At 42.1% G+C, this 19,545-nt stretch overlaps 1 protein-coding gene across 3 annotated transcripts in view; it reads left to right on the top strand.

The window, feature by feature from the left end:
* The window catches only part of stard13a (StAR related lipid transfer domain containing 13a), a 50,531-nt gene extending 32,147 nt beyond the window's left edge, over positions 1 to 18,384 (top strand). For all 3 annotated transcript variants that reach the window (XM_085289224.1, XM_085289226.1, XM_085289225.1), the window contains 13 exons: positions 6,087 to 6,158; positions 7,183 to 7,264; positions 8,540 to 8,603; positions 8,885 to 10,200; positions 11,179 to 11,349; positions 11,935 to 12,094; positions 12,222 to 12,420; positions 12,772 to 12,985; positions 13,885 to 13,999; positions 14,526 to 14,777; positions 15,549 to 15,766; positions 16,222 to 16,398; positions 16,481 to 18,384. In XM_085289224.1, coding sequence (XP_085145350.1) covers positions 6,087 to 6,158; positions 7,183 to 7,264; positions 8,540 to 8,603; positions 8,885 to 10,200; positions 11,179 to 11,349; positions 11,935 to 12,094; positions 12,222 to 12,420; positions 12,772 to 12,985; positions 13,885 to 13,999; positions 14,526 to 14,777; positions 15,549 to 15,766; positions 16,222 to 16,398; positions 16,481 to 16,598 — 3,158 coding nt within the window. In that variant the 3' untranslated portion in view covers positions 16,599 to 18,384. The remainder of the gene's footprint in view (positions 1 to 6,086; positions 6,159 to 7,182; positions 7,265 to 8,539; positions 8,604 to 8,884; positions 10,201 to 11,178; positions 11,350 to 11,934; positions 12,095 to 12,221; positions 12,421 to 12,771; positions 12,986 to 13,884; positions 14,000 to 14,525; positions 14,778 to 15,548; positions 15,767 to 16,221; positions 16,399 to 16,480) is intronic.
* Positions 18,385 to 19,545: the final 1,161 nt, after the last annotated feature.

Raw genomic sequence — 19,545 nt, 5'->3', positions numbered from 1 at the left:
TATGGAGAAGATGTTTTAATGCCTTTGATTTAAATTCAATCTCATGCCTCAGTAAAACATAAGAAAGTATGTCAATGCAGTTTTCAACTTTTTTTGTTTTTTGTTTTTCTCACATGTGTGTCTTTCTTAAAAAAGGGGGTGATAATAGGTTGATAAGTAAACTGAAAAACCTCTCATTAGATCTTTGAAGCCTACCAAGTGTAAATGTCACTCATCACTTGTTCTGTCCATTGAAAGAGAGAGGAAAGTGCTGGGTGCACATTTACACAAAGTGCTTTGATAAGTGTTCCAGCTGTTAAACAGGGGAAGGAAGATTCTGATTGCAGGGCTTTAATGTTAGATTGCGTCTCCCCTGTTTGGAATTGGGCCTATTCCACAGTGGTTCCCACCTGATGCCTTAATTATGCTTCAGTGGGAAATCTATGAAAGGGTAACCACCTGAAGTGGTTCTTCCACTTCTAAATTCCAAGAAACATCATCTAGTCAGACATGTGGAGCCACTTCCACTCCAAAGATGTCTTTCATAAATCTGAAAGAAGCCATAACAAATGCTTGAGGGCTGTAGTGTTCTTGTTTTTGTCTCTTCCCCCTACCCGACTGGTTACTTCCTGCACTTCCTGCACTTCCTGTCACGTGACTCAAGCTTCCCAAGGAGTAAATTTAACAGAACAACACTGTCACCGCAAAGGCCGCCTGTGTTCATTGAAAACGACAGCATGCTCTTTCTCTGTAAGGCTGCATTGTTGGTGCTCTTGAAACACATCAGGCAGTTAGTGGTCAATTTTTTTTCTCCCTCAAAATGCCATGCCACATAATTAGGAGCAGAAGCGTGTTAAGTCTTGTGCTACGTGTTATCCCTGCTTCATGATGAATGGGTCTCAAAGAATCCAGATGATATATGAAGTAACTAAAAGAAACAGTGATATGCTGGAGGAGAGAGATGAACAGGAATGTAGACGGGGAAGCAAGTTTATGCCTGTGCTGGGTGATGGTATGACTTTTTAACTTTCACTCACTCCTATTTTTGCACTCTTACATGCACTTCGCTCTTCTCAGCCCTCACACAAACACACTGTCTCCTTCACCCACTTCTGTTGCATTCCACTCCTCAGCAGCTGGTCGAGTGTGAGGCAGCCTTTAAAACAACACAACTCAGTGACCTAAACAGTCGGTCACCGAAATCAGAGGCTTTTTAACAGCAGTAGTGCTTAATTCATGTCTCCAGGTACAATAAAGCTACTTTGAGCTTCTTCCTTGCTCACAAGTTGTTACCACAGCAGGTAACCCCCTATATTTGATTACTTACTTTTATATTGGATGCCCTTCCTGACACAACCTCAAAGGGGTTTGTGTCTCCTCCTGTTCTCAAACCATTGGCTTTTCATGCATAAAACAAATGTGCAAACTGCTGCCCTGATTTATAAATGTGTATGGGTGACATACAGATGTGTTAAAGGCTTTCATAGTGGATCTAATCACTGTCTTGCAGCAGATTGCCCCCCTCTGAGCCTGGTTCTGCTGGTGGTTTCTTCCTGTTAAAAGTAGGCTTTTCCTTCCCACTTTTGCTAAGTGCTTGTTCAAAAGTGGTCCTTTGATCACTGGGTTTTCTCTGTATTATACTTTACAATAAAAAGCTCCTGGTGTTGTGATTTGGCACTATATAATTAAAACTGAATTTCATTGAATTGATTCAAACGCTACACAGCGTTCACATGACATTATTACCTAAATCTGTGAATCTGAATCTGATTTCATCGACAGCCACTTAACTATTTGACTGATTGCTCCCGACTGTTGATTGAGTCCATCTCTTTAGTTTAAGGCTTGAAATATGGTAATTGTGAGGCGCATGTATGTAATGCTAACATGATTTTTTATTCATAAAATCAGTGCAACTCCTGCATTTCTGCTCTGATGTTATCCTTCCTGTTTAAATTAGCAGCCTAATCACTAAATGACAAAGGGGCTAATATGTGACGCAAGAGCCAACACCATAATGGTTTTCTTTTGATTTCTCTAACAAAATGCTTTAGCACCCTCTGTTGGAGAAAAAATGACATAACCAAACATACAGCTTGACCTTCACTTTTCTTCACTCATCCTATTAATCTAATCTGGTAACACTCAGTATTGCCCTGTGCCTTTATTAATTATGGTCAACTGCTTAATTACAGCAGTCCTCGCATTTGTGCCATGTCGCATATATGTAGGACTGAGTAAACTCTGCAGTCCTTCATGTGTGCATGCTTCCACCGATTCTGTGTCACAGTATATTTCCAAAGCTCGGTATTTGTCACAGATGCACTTCATGAGATAGAACAGGCATATTCCTCTTTAATGTCCTTTGCTTCCTTCTTCATTTTCTTCACTGCCTTAAAAAAAACCTTTAAGAGTAAAGGACTAAGTGCTTTAGCGTATGTAGGAATATGGCAGCTTTCCAGGCATCCTGTGTGTGTGTGTGTGTGTGTGTGTGTGTGTGTGTGTGTGTGTGTGTGTGTGTGTGTAGTCTGTGACTGCTCAGTGTTATTTAGACTAAAGGGACAGATCTTATAAAAAAAATCTATTCAATTAAACTAAAAAAAAAAAAAAAAAAAAGCTCTCTTGTGGGCTTCACTTTAGCCCAGGAACTTCCTGCTGCTGTTCTTAGCTCACATGTCACTTTGAACACATGGGAAATTTAGAACAGGAAATGATGTAATCCAGGGGACTTTGGGGTCCTTGGGACCCAGTACGAGGCAGACATAACACAGATAAAAGGCTGCCAGAAAAGTCAGGGTTACTGGTGTGGGATGAAAAGCAGGAAATGAAAGGTAGAGAAAAGAAAGTTTCATTAAAAAAAGCTGTGAGGAGATTCGGGTGTTTGAATTATATGCGTTACGTCAGATTGCTGGCACCCTTGTTATGTAAGAAATTAAATTACAGCCTCTTTGTCCCACACATGAACACCATAACTCACAGACCAACCCACAGTCGAGCGCACTCGTACACATACCATCTGTCTGGCTGTTGTTGGCTTTCTGCCTGTTGTCGTATATTCTCCTCAGCACCAGTGCAGTGAGATATGCTGAAAGACAGCATGGCGGGCAGCTCGGATTAGCTCCGTCTGACTGCGTGCACTGGGGTGTTTTGTGGCCTGCTAATAATATGTTTGTGTACTAATTAATCTCTTGATTAAATTCTGCACAGATGAATGGCAGTGCTTTGTTCCTGTGCTGAGAGCAGCTTTGCCGTTGCCAATTACACATGCACAAACATAGCAATGAAGTATGCCATTGTGTGTGTGTTTGTATTCTAGGCTTTTCAACTTTTTTCTTTTGACATTGGCTGCTTTTTCACTCATTTTCAGTCCAGTGTTTGTACTTGACCATTTTCAGAGGTACATTTTTTTTTATTAACTTGTGAATCATTCAAGCATAAAAAGACACCTAACTCAAGGAACGAGCCAGCGTTGTGTCTACACATAACAGAAAACTTAGCAAAGAACCCATTTTAAATGTTATGCTTAAGCACCTTGTTACTAGCATCCTGTCAGAAAAACACAGAAGTTGTTCTCACTTCTTTAGTTAAAGCAAAGACCTGATACAGGACCTGTGAGATGCATCTGACCCTTCATTTGATCCATCTACTGTTACTGAAACCTCATCAGAAATTATCTCAGTGGAAGGGTGGCTGTCAAGAAACCATACATAAAGAAGATCGTCAAGCTAGATCACCATCCTCACATTCAAAACCTGAAATCTCTTTGTGGTGCATATTTTTTAACCTGTGCATGCACGCATTTTAGTGTTTAAAATCTCAACATACACTAAGCAGACAGCTGGTGTGGTATGGCTTCCTCCTTGTGGTGTTCCCACAGGGTCCATCTCAGCTGCCACTCCCCACCCCAGCTGTCTGTCTCACCCTTGTTGCATTCTCTGACTCACTGGAGGCAACATCTGGACTCTTCTAAATGTCTAGTGTGTCTAATGCATGTGTGTTCGTACACATTTGTTGCTCGGATGTGTAGGCTTGTGCTATAAACCCAGAGACGGAAGGTTCGAGCGTCCTTGCTAACCAGCCAGTAGGTCCAGCTGACATGTGAAGTTGGCATCCACCACATGTCAGGCTGCGACCTCGGGGTCTGGCTGATGCAAACGTCAACTGAAATTATTTCTTCATGGAATTCATGGGGCAACATCACTTCTGGTAATGACAATCATGGTGTGACACGAAGATGTGCAATTGACAGGAACAAGGATGAGTAAATTTAATGGAAGAAGCAAACGGGGCGGCTACATCCTTTGTTGAGAGAAGGATTCAGAGGAGGATGTGGTAGGAAAGGTTGATAAGAAGAAGGATGTAGAAAGAGCGCAGTGAGGGCAAAAGTAAGTAAATAAGTTTAAATGAGCACATAAAAATCTGAGGAATTAGTAAGAAATTAAAGCATGACAAGAAGAGCCTAAAGCAGAAAGTCTGTAAAAGTAGAGAGATGTTGTATGTAGATCCTAACTAATATGAAAGTGCGAGAGAGGAGGTTGAGGAGAAAATTAGAGGGAAGAGAAAACCTGCATGGGGCAGGCTGGAAGAGGGAGGCAGAGTTGTAAACACACGGGTTGGAAAGGCAGCGGGGAAGAAAGCGCAAAATCAATGCCACTTGACGGAAAGCTGCATAGCAGCGACTGGACGTGCCACGGGATGGAGAGGAAACGTCAGTCTGAGCAAAGGACAAAGGCATAGAAGCATGTCATCACCTACACCATGAGAGCTCCCAGTAAGTTTTCACGTTTCTCCTGAAAGCCTCTCGCCCATGAAATGCTTCTCTCTGGGATCTCTCGGTCTCTGCAGTCTATTTTCAGAGAACTGGAAATATTTTTACCCCGAGCGCTGCTTCATATGTGACTTAGAGAGAGGAGTTATGCTGAGAATGTTGGAAGAGGGTTGTAATTGCTGGATTGTGGTAATGGGATCATTTCCTCTGGCCATTCTCATCTCTGAGGGTGAAGTCTGACATTTGTTTTATTTCCCTGCTGAACTTTGTCCTCTGTGTTTCTGCGGTGACTTTCTCAGGCAGTGCCAGCACCTCTGTGAGAGTGAATGAGACACGTGAGAGTGAATGAGTGTGGCTTTGACAGAGAGATCAGATAAGAGCCATGAAAGTAAAATGATGAAGTTACAGTTGCTCTTATTTGACCTTTAATACTTATCATTTAACATTTCATTTTTTTCACATGTAAATTCCTTCCCATTCTTTTCACTTCCTTATTATTTATGATTTTTGTATTTTTCTAGCATGTCTCAGTGCGCATTTTAAGTCATATTGCACCTAAAACACATGATTGCTGTCACCAGATTATTAAGATGTCTTTGTCAGCACAAAGAGGCGCTGCAGAGCGGTTTAATAAGTGTCTGCTCATAAAGTGAGCGTACTGTACACACACATACCCACACACTTGTGCATTTCAGGGCTGCCAGTTTAGAGGTGTGTGCAGTACATAGGCTTGTGGAAAAAAGTAGTAAAACAAATGCCTGTAAAATGTCTCAAGGTGTTGGCGGCACCGTGCTGACCTGTTTTATTCTTTATACATTTATACTTTCAATTCTGAAGGCTGGTGTATCTATATCTGTAGTACAGATGTAATGTTAGACAATGTACGCTGCTTCCTTTGTCCACTCAAGATAATGTGCATCCTTCTCTGGCAAATTTCCAGCTTTTCCAGTCTCATCATTCCTCTTAATTCCCAGAGGGAAGTCTCGTTTTCTGAGATGTTCCTCCTCTGTTTCCGTAACACGCTCAGAGATGGATCATGGAAAATGAGTCACTGCGAGTCTGTCTTTAATTTGATTTATCATGTTTTTCAATTTATTAATTAAGACTTTCAAAATGTTGACCTTGTTCGGCTGCGATTCTCAGAAAGGAAATCATTTGGGGACTTTCCTCCATAAAATTTGGTTGTGGTGATATATAATGCAAACTAGAAGCTGTAAATTTGTAAAAATACATCGTACTAAAAATATAGTTGAACAGTAGAGATCCTACATGATAAAATAAACATGCATATGTTGATGTTTGCTCTCAACATGCCTCTACTGCTTTCTTTGCTTTTCAGAGATTGAGGCTAAGGAGGCTTGCGACTGGCTTCGAGCAGCGGGATTTCCACAGTACGCTCAGCTGTATGAAGGTATCACGCACACAGAGGAGCCAAAGTTCAGCTTTTACCCAGCTGACTTGTTTCACACAAGGACCTCCTCTTTCAGATCTCTCCTTTTGTTTATTCTCTGCGTTCTGTGTTCTTTCTCTGTTTTATTTTTCCACCATCTGTGCTTCTCTCTCTCTTTCTGCCATCTCTCCATCCTTGTATCCTCGTCTTCTGGGCCACTGCGTTCTATTTCCAGGCTTCAGTTCCTGTCTGGAGGGAGGGGTCATGGGAAAGGCCTTGTTATCACTGCTGGGACTCTCATAGCTTCTACTTCTGTCTTCTTTCTCCCACCTTTCTCCTTGTGCCCTTCCTCACCCACCACTTTTCTTATAGTCATCTACCCATCTTTCTTTCTTTCTTTCTTTCTTTCTTTCTTTCTTTCTTTCTTTCTTTCTTTCTTTCTTTCTTTCTTTCTTTCTTTCTTTCTTTCTTTCTTACTTTCTTTCTTTCTTTCTTTCTCAATAGCAATTATTCATGTGATGATCATTGGATTTTTTATACGTTTCAAACATAAACAGGAAATGGCCTAATCTAAGAAGTTGCTCTTAAAGCACAACAGTCCATCTTTAGCAGCACACACACACACACACACACACACACACACACACACACACACACACATGCACACATATGCACACACACAGCTTCTCTGAGAAAACTTGAGAGCTTCAGTAATGTTGGGTTGTGGATGCCGGGCTCTGGGACTCTGTGGCTGCTCCCCAGGCAAACATGAAGCCTGCAGTCTGCAACCACACGCTGAGAATCACCAAAATAAAAAAAAGCTTGAGTCATTTTAGCATTGGCGCTCTGTGGGATTTGAGCTATTTTGGGATTTGAAAGCGTGTGCGTATGTGTGTGCATTCAGAAAACTTGAGATGCAGATGAGGAGTGTTAACAGTGGTGGCAGCAGACTTCTTTAACAGTTAACTCAAAGAGGAATATGCAGACTCATGTTATCTGTTAGTCATTAACTAAAAAACTCATTTTCTCTGTCTCTTTCATCCAGATTCCCAGTTTCCGCTTGACATTTCGTCTGTTAAAAGGGACCACGACTTTTTGGACCGGGATCTGGTGGAGCCTCTTTGTCGGTAAGGACGCCGGCACGTCGACGCGTTTCAGTGTTTACACTTATGCCTCCACCCGTACACACTTAAGACCAGAAAAATTCTAGCTTCCTTTTCCTGCTCAGTTCTCTGGCTTGTCCTGCGGCCTCATGCTAACTGCTACTCATTAGATGTCTGACCCCCCTCTCCCTAATGAACTCCCCTTCCACGTCTCCCACCCATATACTTTGAAGCTTTGATCTGGTCACCTCCCCTCCCCTCTGTCGAACTCTGATCTCCCATTCAAAGAGGAGAGACCCTCGGGGGGAAAAGCAGGGGGCGAGGAATGGGTGAGAGTAGTGGGGAAGGAGTGAAGGGATGCCAGTACTTCCCAACACTTCCCAACTTTGTGGTGTTTCTTTCCACATGTATTTGATTTTTCCTCTTCAGATCTCCTGTTTTCATTTTATTAAAGCTTTACATGGTTGCAACAGCTTATCCTGCTCCTTATCTGCTTCTTTTCTCTCTCCTGCTTACCCCCCATCTCCCCAGTGTCTATGGCAGAGGAGGGTGTGGTAATTAAAACGTTAGTGGCTCCTGACAGCTATACCGTGAGAGAACACACATCAGATCCCCTGAAAGTGTCTCAAGAGCTATAAAACATGCTCATAATGTGTTGTTTAAATGTTAAATTATATAGTCATTTTCGCTATGACACAAGTTGTGCAGAGCAATTCTTGTCTGGCCATTTGTATGAGAGGACAGAGAGGTTTACAGTGAACGAAGGAGGATTTCCTACTGTGTTGTTAGAGGGCTGAAATCCTTTCAAATGACAGAGGTCATGAGCCCTGAAACGTGTTTTTAACAATCCCGTCTTAAAGGCACGGACACAGACACCACCCCGCTAAAGAGCCACTCATCACATCCTAAATGAAGGTGGAGACAGTGGAAGCTTTCCTCAGGGTGAAGGGAGAAAAGTGAAGGGGAGGAGCTGGCCGTGTTCGGGACTGAGAATCAATTTCAGGGGTGTGATGCCAGCAGAGAAAAGTAGAAGAAGAGAAGAAGAAAATCAGCGTGGAACATGTGTGTAGACAGACTACAATGAAGATAGTGTCTGAGAAGAAGTTTAAAGCAGGCAGTGAAGAAGCATATCTGAAAGTGGACCCAGCAGGGATGTGAGAAGGTGGTAGTGAAAAGCAAGAAAAGAGACTGAAAGGGAGCGGCGTCAGAGTGCAGATGGATAGAGACACACAACAGACAAATCGCATCCAGAAGAGCAGCTTTAGATGCAGCATTTGACTGTGCGCTTGTCTGTTGCAGGCGTCTGAATACTCTGAACAAGTGCGCCTCCATGAAACTGGACGTCAGTCAACCCAAGAAGAAAGTAAGTCAAAAATTTTGCCAATGAATTACAAGAACAGAGGTTTTTGCAGCTTGATTGTTGTTCCTCAATTACTATACACAGCTACAGTACTTGCTTGCCTGAAAATTATGGTGTGGTGTACTGTCAGTCACTGTGATGAAATGCATTTTGATTCATACTGTAAAATTGTTAGCTTGTTCAACAATGGATCCCAAATCTTTCAATAAATTTAAGCTATTTTTATTTTCTAGTATCCTAAACTTAAGACAGTAGAAGCTCATACTTCCTTTTTCCTTCCACAGGGTGATGACTCCGATGAAGATGATCCATTGGCTATCAGTAAAAGGTGGACGTTCGAGTGGAGCAGCCGACGCTGGTCTCGCCTACAAGACTTCCTGTCTGACAGCACCAATGAAAGCAGCCCGACAGGTCAGGGGGAGGGTCTGCACAGCACAGTGAGCAGTGAGAGCGTGCTGACAGACCTGAGTGAGCAGGAGATCACGGAAATCTCCTCGCTACACAGTGAGGACTCTGCCTCTGCCATGCCCGACTCCATATCGATGGCCTCCCTCTCTGCTTCCTATCAACCGCCACGGGAGCTCCCACACTATAACTCCCTGCCGATCAAAAGCAGCCGCCACGGGCAAGGGAGGCGGAATAAAGCCAAAGAGTTTTTGCGGCGAATGGAAATAATGCGTACTTGGGGGCCATCGACGAGGCGCAAGGGCTCAAACCGCAGGCCACCGCTGGTCATCAGCGGGCCGGTGTTACAGGGGGAGGAACCTCAGGCGCTGCAGATGCTCCAGTGTACGCCTATCAGCCAATTAGAGCAGAGCCCTAAACACAACCACCAAACTGATGGTGACATTTCCCCTGACTCTCTTAGCAAGGATTGTAAAGACCAGGTCACAGTGAGTGTGAGCCCCAGCAATGAGACTGTGGAGCTCCCTGTGAAGGAGCCTGTGTGCATAAAGCCCCGCACTGCCAGCAAGAGAAGCAGCATGTATCTGGAGGATATGGTGTTGCCTTCTCAGGGTAAAAGGACCGAAGGTCAGAGCCAGTTTGGCAGACACCAGTTTCACTCATATGAAAACCTCCTCATTCACATCCCCAAAGACCATAAACCAGGCACCTTTCCAAAAGCCCTCTCCATAGAAAGCCTGGCGCCTTCCCCTGGTGACAGAAACAACGACCCTCACGTGCATGCCCGAACTTCTCCCCGTGACAATGGCCTGGGTGAACCCTGGTCTGGTAAACCTTTGTCTAAACCCTGTCCTGGAGCTCCACGGGGCAGCAGAGTGAGTGTTTATGACAACGTGCCAGGCTCCCATTTGTATGCCAGCACAGGAGACCTGCTGGACTTGGAGAAAGAGGACAATCTGTTCCCTCACCTGGATGACATTATCCAGCATGTCAGTGGTCTGCAGCAAATTGTGAACCACTGGAGCCGTAGCGTGCTGCCCGAAGGGGAGACGGGGGAGGGGGAGGAGGAAGGGGAGGGCCGGACCACTCCCAGCGAAGGTGAGAGAGACGGGGTCTCCTTAAATGACACAGATTCAACGGGGACCAGCCGGGAGAGGAGAGACTCTGGAGTTGGGGCCTCCCTCACAAGACCACGGTGAGCAGCCCTTCAGCTTTTTAAAGGATAATTATGGTTTTATTACTACTTGAGTTGTGTTTTTATAGTTTTGGCCCTAAATTGTATTGATTATATTAACAGTGTAATCACTACAATCATGGCTGAGATCTTGAAGCACACCAAAGTACTCATGATGTATATAAGCAACAGTTTATTTGGGGAAAAAACAAAAGAGCACAACCAAAGTGTTAATGAAGCAGTGCACAGTAAAAAGGGTGGTGATCCTGGGTTAAATTGTGTTTATATTTACAGCTCGTTGTTCACTTTCATTGGTGGTATAGATTCTAAATGATAAACCATAAAAAAAGGGTCAGTTACTGCTTGTATGTTTCATTTTCTCTTGCCTGCGTAAGAGTAAATAGCTAATAGATAGACATCAGGCTTAACTGCTGCCTAGCAACACCTCTGTCAAGTATCCAGTACTGGAAAATTGGTGCGATGCCCTTTGTTGTCCATATATGCCTCTCTGGACATGTACTATAAATGTTGGGAGTCCAAATAATATTGCATGGTTCCTCTGAAGTTAAAATCGGCTCCAGCAGCCTGTGCTTGATGAATCAAGTGGGTGCCTTTCAAAGCTGAAGTCTTCTCACTCCACATCAGCACTTTGTCCTCCACCTTTGAACAGTTCGTACTAAGTTCATTAAGAAAAGTAATATATGCTTCTCCTACTCTCTGCTGGAGAATCATAAGAGCCCCTGATGGTTGAATGGTTGATTTTTAATCAAGGACCTCCTCTTTAACATTGAACAGGTTGGGTAATGTTTCTACTGGCTGCCTTCAGCAAATCAAATCTGTCTAACCTGAAGTTTTGTTTTAAACCAGTACAATTATATTCTTCCCTAAACGCTAGTTCCACAAAACTATAATAACAAGACTCAAAATAAACTAGACTCATATTTACAGTGACTGAATCACAGTGTCTGATTGTTTGCTGGTATTTTCTTCCCATCCCAGTCTACGATGGCCCAGTTTCAGAACTTCAGATCATCTCAACCAGCCGGCATCTTCTCTGCAGATCAGCAGCCAATCAGCGGGCCAGCTCAGCCTGCTGCAAAAGTTTTCCCTGCTCCGCCTCACCGCCATCATGGAGAAATACTCGATGTCCAACAAACACGGCTGGACGTGGTGGGCGTGCATTACAATCACTGCACAATTTCAAGTCTACGTTTGTCTTTCAGTCATTCATTTATTATAAAACTAGACATTCACAACCTGTCAAACATACACGCAAAGTATCTCAAACTGTTTTATACATTTCTTTATCAAACCTCTTTCTTCATCTCCCCGTCTTTTTTTCCTCAAATATAAAAAATATAAACCATCTTTTTGGTTTTTCCTTATGTGGTCCAGGTTAGCAAGGTACAGTATGTTCTATACGCGTGACACTTTTTGCAGTGGTTATTTTTACTGCTTCCATTAACTCTGCAGAAGAGCTGAAACAGCAGGACCATATGGCCAACCATCAGCTTCATTTGGTTTCAAAACATGCATGCAGTTGGGCTCGTGCATGCCGCAGTGTTTGAACAAACTGGCTTTAGGTTGTCACCCCCACACACTTTCATCAGTTGATTATGCTCTCCAAACGCAAGCTTTGACTTGTTTACGGTGACCTTTGTTTACTCCTGTCAACCGGCATTTAAATAAAGAGAAGATAATCAAAGTATGTGCCACTTTTTCTGCCACACACTTAATTCTCTCTATTGCTTTCAGGTCTGTGCCAAAGTTTATGAAGCGCATGAAGGTGCCAGACTACAAAGAGAAGAGTGTGTTCGGGGTTCCCCTCATTGTCCATGTCCAGCGCTGTGGTTTTCCACTCCCCTTGTGTTTACAGCAAGCCCTCAGCCACCTCAGAACACATTGTCTGGACCAGGTTAGAATCAATAAAACTTTGTCCTTCTTAAAGCGCTACTGAAGGCGTGAATAAGCCGATAAACAGTTAATGCCCTGCCTGTCTCTTTCCCGTGACTGTCCCTTCCCTTCTGGTCTTCTTCTCTTAGGTTGGATTGTTCAGGAAGTCCGGCGTGAAGTCTCGTATTCAGGCGTTGAGGCAGCAGTGCGAGTTGTCTCCTGACTGCGTGAACTATGAAGACCAATCAGCTTACGATGTTGCCGACATGGTCAAACAGTTCTTCAGAGACCTGCCTGAACCTCTCCTCACAAGCAAGCTAGGAGAAACCTTCCTGCATATTTATCAGTGTAAGCCACCTCAGAGGCACACCTGCAGTCATTTGCATGTGACTGTAAATAGCTTTAATGGTTTAGTTGGCCTTAGTAAACAGGCAAACACAGTATATGTGATCTGTTTGTTCTTCTAATCAAAAATTAAAATCACATTTTAATTTCTGAACCAGTAAAAAACTGCTTCAATCTTTAATCAACGATATGCTATAAAACAACGTTGTTAATTGTATCCAAAATCATAAATCATATTCAGTCAAATATTGAAAACAGTATTTGCTATATAATGAAGAATTTCTATTGTTTAAAACCTTAACCACATTGTTTATTTGACCCATCACTCCTCCTCACGTCCATATTTTTCTTCAGATGTCCCAAAGGAGCAGAGACTGCAGGCCGTCCGAGCGGCCATCTTGTTAATGCCAGACGAAAACAGGGAGGTTCTGCAGACGCTGCTCTACTTCCTGCGTGACGTTACATCAATGGTGGAGGAGAACCAGATGACACCCATGAACCTGGCTGTTTGTCTGGGGCCGTCGCTCTTCCACCTCAGCATACTGAAGAGCGAAGCCTTATCACCAAGGTGCGCATATGGGATGATGAACACGCTGATTCTTGCATAAAAAACATAGAAGCTGATGAAAGTGAAATTAATAACTCGTATTTGCCTTAAACATTTGATTACATTTAATTACACTGTTTTAATTGTTTTTAGTTCTCCATAAATTCCACAAATTTACTCCTTTTGCTAAAATCTGATGCCACACAACACTAGTCTTTACAAATATTTCCTTGCATATAAAAATATCTCTCAAATTTCTCTTTTTAACTTTTGGATATTGGTAACTGATTTTATGCTTTGTTAATTGAGCAAATCTAAATACTACTAAACATTTGACTATTACAGTCATCAGTTAACAAAAGAAGGATTCAGTTGGTTCTCAGTTTTGTTCACAGTTATGGATTATTCTGAGCAGTGTAAAAATGTCAGTGTAAACGAAGATTGTAATTATGTGTCAGTACATTTAGAAAATCAACAATCATGGTAAAAAAAGAAGATACGTCCCATTTCAGTTATAAGGTTTCATGTTTGAGGATAAAATTCAATAGTACTTGGTCCTTACCAGGTGTTAAAATTAGATGTTTAAAACTTCAGGTGTGTCATTATTTATTTATTAAAATTGAAGAAAAAGTGCAGACACACTGTGAAAAGAGAAGTACACATTTATTTCTTCCTCCATAGAAAATAATGGGGTAAGTAGCAGCAAGGTTCTGCTAATCAAACGGTGTAACCACCCTTATAAAGATTGTTTGTCGTGCTACCACTCTGATTCTCCTTCCTTGTTGTAATGTTTGCTATAATTTGCATGAAGATCATTTGTATGTTAGGGATCTGGACTTAATTCTGTCCATTAATGACTCCGTATATATATCACCTGTTGTACAGTTCTGTATATTCAATAATAATTTGTGTTCCTCAAGGTCAATTCAGAGGAAGTACACTACAGGCCAACCCGATCAGAAAGACCTCAGCGAGAACCTGGCTGCCACTCAGGGCCTGGCACACATGATCACCGAGTGCCAACGTCTGTTTCAGGTCAGGATCAAATACGCCACTATTTATTTCTGTTCACAAAGAAATAATACATGACTCTATCTTTATGTAAGACACTGACAAACAAACATGAAGCTGACTGATGTTTGCCCTGCTGCGTGGTTAGTAGCCAAGGCCACGTTATAATTGCATTTAATGAGCTCATTTCTAAAACTGTAGCTCATCATTACTTTGAGGCTGTCAGCGTGTACAGTATGCTGCTGCTTTCAGGGAGAAAGACAAACAGATTTGATTACTATGCATGCGGTTTGAAGGGTTTTCATACAGGACTGAATGATTAGCTCTTCTTAACCCACAGAGGACTGCAGAATTCCTCCAACACAGGGAAATGACCAGTGAGGTTATGTTTAGAAGATAATGGATATTAAAACGTTTTACCAAACTGACAGGAGCTGCTATAATACACTATTAAACTTATAACTACAGTTCATTTTCCTCTGTAAAAGTTTTTGTATTTAGCTGAAGTGGTGCTGTGTGATCTGATTCACTTTCTCTGGCTGTTCCACAGATCCCAGAGGAAATGGTGACCCAGTCCCACAACTCCTACATGGAAGCTGAGCTGATGGTGCCCCCGCTGGACGAGCTTTGCAAAGCTCACGAGGAGGAAGTGGATGTGGACGAGGAAGAAGAAGATGAGGAAGGATCCTATCATGCACACCTAGAAAGGCTGATCCAGAACCTGCTGAAAGAGGCCAAAGATAAGAGCAAAGGCTGGGTGTCTCGCTCAACTACTGACCATACAGAACTGTCATTTAAAAAGGTATGTGTGGCTACTGAATCTCTAGAATAATGGATGGATATTGGGAGGGTTTGGAAGAAACTGGATGCAGAGCAAGGACCACAGTCATACAGGTATAGAAGCTGTCAGTAACGCCCAGTAACACTCAATTGCTGGGGAAAAGTGTATGTTGCACAACCAGTTGGCTAGTGGTTGTGACTGAGAGGATCCTGGCAATTGCAGCAGTGAAATTTCTGCAAACACTTGCAAACTACTTGCTCGATGATGATGCAAACTACAAATGTTGGAAAGCTGAATCTTTTGGAATGAGGCCATTTCCAGTTTAAGATGCACTTTTTCAAGTTTTACTACAACGTGAAGAGATGGTAAACTGTTTGCAGAGTCAGCATCTTCCATACAAATACTGATCACTGTAGTTTGCTAGTAACAAAAGTTTTTTTGGGGGGGGGGGTTTGACCATCTCTATATTTGCATGTGATTTAAACCTAGCTACAGCCAGCAGCCACTTGCCAACTAATTAGAAAATGCATATTTTTCTTTAGCAACAGAACGTTGCTCAGGTTTTTTCTGACTAGTCTCTTGACCTCTGTGACTTGGGCTTGAAGTGGAAATCAGAAAAATATTGTTCTTATTCATGTCTGTGCAAGCAGATTATCAGAAACATATACTGATTACATCTACATCTAACCACTTAGTCTGGTCTAGGAAAATCAAATCTATAAAGTTTCTAGTATTGCCCTTGAGATACACCTTTACATAATATTTCGCTCTTCCAATGTGTTTCTCTCTAAGGTAGGAGACGGTAACCCTCTGAGGAGGTGGAGAGTGTGTGTCGAGGTGTCGGCAGCTCCCGCTGAGGTGCTGCATCGGCTGCTGAGAGAACGCCCGCTGTGGGAGACTGAATTACAGCAGGAGAAGATTCTGGAGACGCTGGACAAACAGACGGATGTGTACCTGTACTCCTGCTGCAACATGCCACCTCAACCCACCTGTGAATATGTGGTACTAAGGTCAGGGAAACTAAATTTCGTTTGCATTTTCTTTTTGCAATCGGTGTTCTCCCTCACATAAAGACTGACGTGTTGAATGAAAAGATTAAGCAGAAAGAGCAACAGTATGTCTGTTTAAACAGGGCTTTACATACAGGAGAATTTTTAAAATACCACACTGGGTAAAAAGAAGAGCTGTGACAAGCGGCTGATTAGTTGTTGGAAAGAAAATTGATATGTTCTCCAACTCCTACAAATGTAATGGGGGCAGGTTCTTCATATGTGACAGTTTGCAGCTTTTATTCTTGGCAAGACGAGACATTTATTATTTAATAATATGAACATTTTGATTGCCTGTTTCAAAAATGTAATCGCCCGAGAATTTACATGAAATTGTTCCTGAAAATAAACCATTGATAGTTGAAGCCCTAATAAGAAAGAATACCTCAAATTGACTCCTTGCTTGTGTCCTTTAGATCATGGCGTACAGACCTCTGTAAAGGCTCCTCTGCGCTTGTTAGTGTGTCTGTCGATCATGAAGACAGCCCACCGATAGGATCAGTGAGGGGGGTTGTGCTGGAGTCACAGTACCTCTTAGAGCCCTGTGGGACGGGGAGGACCAGACTCACCCATATCTGCAGAGTGGACCTCAGGTGTGGATGCACCTCCAGGGTTTTTAAAGTCTTATGTTTCAACCTCGTCTGCAGTCGCTAATGAGTGTGTTTCTTGTTACAGGGGAAGATCTCCAGAATGGTACAACAAGGCATTTGGTCACCTATGTGTTAACGAAGCCCAGAGGATCCGCTCTTCTTTTCTCCCCGTTGACCAGACAAGCCCCGAGGCCAAGCTCTGAACCCCAGAAATTAAGCTTTGTCTTGGGTCACACTGCCAAAGCAGCTGAGCCTGAGAACCAGTGACCCAGGAGGATAATCACCCAGGCAGTGGACTTCAGCCTTTTCACGGTGCTGAGGCATAGGAAGCTTTACTGTACCACACACAGACACACACACTGAAGGAAAGAGTATTTGTGTCATTTTATCAGGTGTCTTTAAACAACATATCACTACTTATTTTTATCATAAATCATTATTTTCCAAGCCTTTAAAAAACACAGATTCAGTGTTTGTTTCCAGTAAAGTAATTTAGTGATTTGACACCAGGTCTCATGTATCCATGTAGATTATTGGAACTACATTATTATATTATTATATTTCTCTGATTTAATCTTCCAAATCTTCCAGTGACGAGGTAAGGAAGCCAGCACCAGCAGGTATGATCATGACGATGCTGCTGCAGTGGTTGGGTTAGTGTTTAACCTTCACCTGATCACTTTCATGGTTACTGTAACAGAGTACCTAACAGAAATGTACACCGAAGTTAAATATAAGTTATATTAGAACATATAATATAAATTATATGAATATAAATACAACAGATATTAATTATCTTAACTAATTTTACATGACCTGCCTGACAAATATACATGACAAATTTGATCAAAGCATTTCACAATGTTTTCTATTAATAGAAAATAGATAATGTTACTTCTATTCTGATTCCATTGTAGAGTATTTATATAAAAAAAACAATCACACAGCATTGATAGTATGTGATGATCTTCAAATCTAAACTAATAATACACTCGTGCAAACCTCCATGACATGCAGGTTTGCTCCTTTATTAATTAATACACATGTAGTTATTAAATGAAAAACTACACATACTGTAAAAATGCAAAGAAAACATCTGTGCTCTAAAAATACCAAGACCAGCACATAGTTACGTGTCAGCACTGTGTTGTGAAAGCTGCACTAGTTTCAGGTGAAATGACTTTCACAAGGATCTGAATCACATAAAGGGAAAACACTCATCGGGTCCGTGAACGTGCTCAGCATACATTTTGTGGAGATTACTGTTTATTTTGTTCTCTATTGTCACTATTTACAGTGTTATCTAAATGAAATGCCATTTTAAAGTTATTGTTGTCATTACCTTTCTGTATATTGTGTCACTGTTGCTTGTTTTGTTTGTTTTTTTTGCTCTCATATTATACAATGTCTAAGACATGTGACCATTGCTCTGCTTCTGGGAAGCATGTTTGAAATGTTTGCGAGTGTGCACGGTGATGCCTGTGTATCTGCATTCTGAATATATGTACAGGCTGTACTGTAAATATCTGCAATGCTTTCTGTGCCAGCAGATCAAACACCATAGTTTTTCAGGGTCTTCCTATCATATTGATATATGCTGAAATGTGAACCTTCCATATATTATCCTACTAAAGCAATAGCAGACTAAAGCTTTGTGGCTCTTATTGTTTCAGCTGTAGGCGGCGCTGCTACGGTGTTACTATGATAGGCTATAATATTTTTACAGTGCTGGCATAATCCCGCGCGGATGCCTTTCGCTGGGGAACAGTGTGACGCGTGTGTGTCTAGATGTGTGTATGTGAGCGATAATAAGACAGACAATGAGTGAGAGTCTTTGACGTGAACCCTCAGCCGTGTGTGATGAGGCTTCAAACCTAGCTGGGTAGGCCTGGTTGATTTATGCTTGACTATTTCTGATAAAGTGACAGAAAACAGAACCGTGGTTACTGAACATGAGAATAAAAATATCAAATGTCAACAAAAATGAAATGTCGTCCTCAGTTTTTCTGTCTCTGATTTGTGTAAATTATTCAGTAAATTCAAGAATATCAGGTGTTATATATCCTCATGTCCACTGAGGGGTGCTGTTGCCCCTGAGGAGTCTGAATGAATCTGGAAAGTATGCCATGGAAAGTATTTTTAGATAACTGAGTTAATGAAGAGTCATCACAGCATCAGGGGGGGCATCCCTGAGGACTTTTTCACTCTTCTCTCCTTGAGTCCTTTCAACTAATGGATGGGAACTAAAACTCCGATGCTCAGATCAATACTCCATCACATTTACCTACTTAGCCATGTTAGATGGGGACTCTCGCAGAGGGCAGCGAAGGTGTTTGAACACAGACTGCTGCTCCTCTCAGCTCCCCTGTCTGTTATTCTTGTGACAACACAGAAACACTACTTTAACTTCTACCTCATTTAACATGTCAGTGGTTTTATCAGGAAAGTAGGGCATGCAGTAACATCCCCTGCATGTCAATGATCCTCTGCGCTGTGGGTGTGCTTCAGCTACACTACTCCATGGGCGCTGACAAATGAGAAACACCATGTTGCAAATTACACTATGAAAAAAAAAAATGTTACTGAATCAATAGTTTTCCCATGAATCCTTTTTCTTTTGTTTTTTTCTTGGAGCCGCAGAGGTCTAAGCAATAAATGAAGCCATGGTCTGTGTAACAGAAAACTGATGTGACATGATGGCCTTCAATATGTGCAGAAAAATACAGAGGGATTTAAAACAGCATCAATATTTTTCTCACACAGGATGACCCTGCAAAATGATTAGAGAGGGGGGGGGACCTCTTCTGGAGGGAACAGGAAGTCCAGCTGCTGCACCATCACTCTAAATAATCTGGTATGTAGGGCACCGTTTTGTCATGTTTAAATTTACTTTGTGTTCATTTGCAGAGGTTTTAAACATGAGGAGATCGCGAGGCCGAAGAAGACGAGCAGGAGTACAAGCAGTGTGAGCTGGAGGCTTATTTTATCATGTCAAATTACTTTTTAATGCAATTGCCCATGTCATCTTTCCACATTCTGCATTTCTACTTTGTTAGTCATGTGTGTCTGTATGAGACAGTAACAATCAGTCTAAATCAATAAAGGCTCGTGCTTAAAAAGTCTTTGTTAAAATTCAATTCATTATTTATT

Source organism: Mchenga conophoros, linkage group LG10 (genome assembly GCF_057382185.1).
Source record: "Mchenga conophoros isolate Kocher_MC1m ecotype Shallow Benthic linkage group LG10, M_conophoros_male_GT1.1, whole genome shotgun sequence".
Taxonomy (NCBI): domain Eukaryota; kingdom Metazoa; phylum Chordata; class Actinopteri; order Cichliformes; family Cichlidae; genus Mchenga; species Mchenga conophoros.
This window is presented reverse-complemented; position numbering and strand designations above follow the sequence as displayed.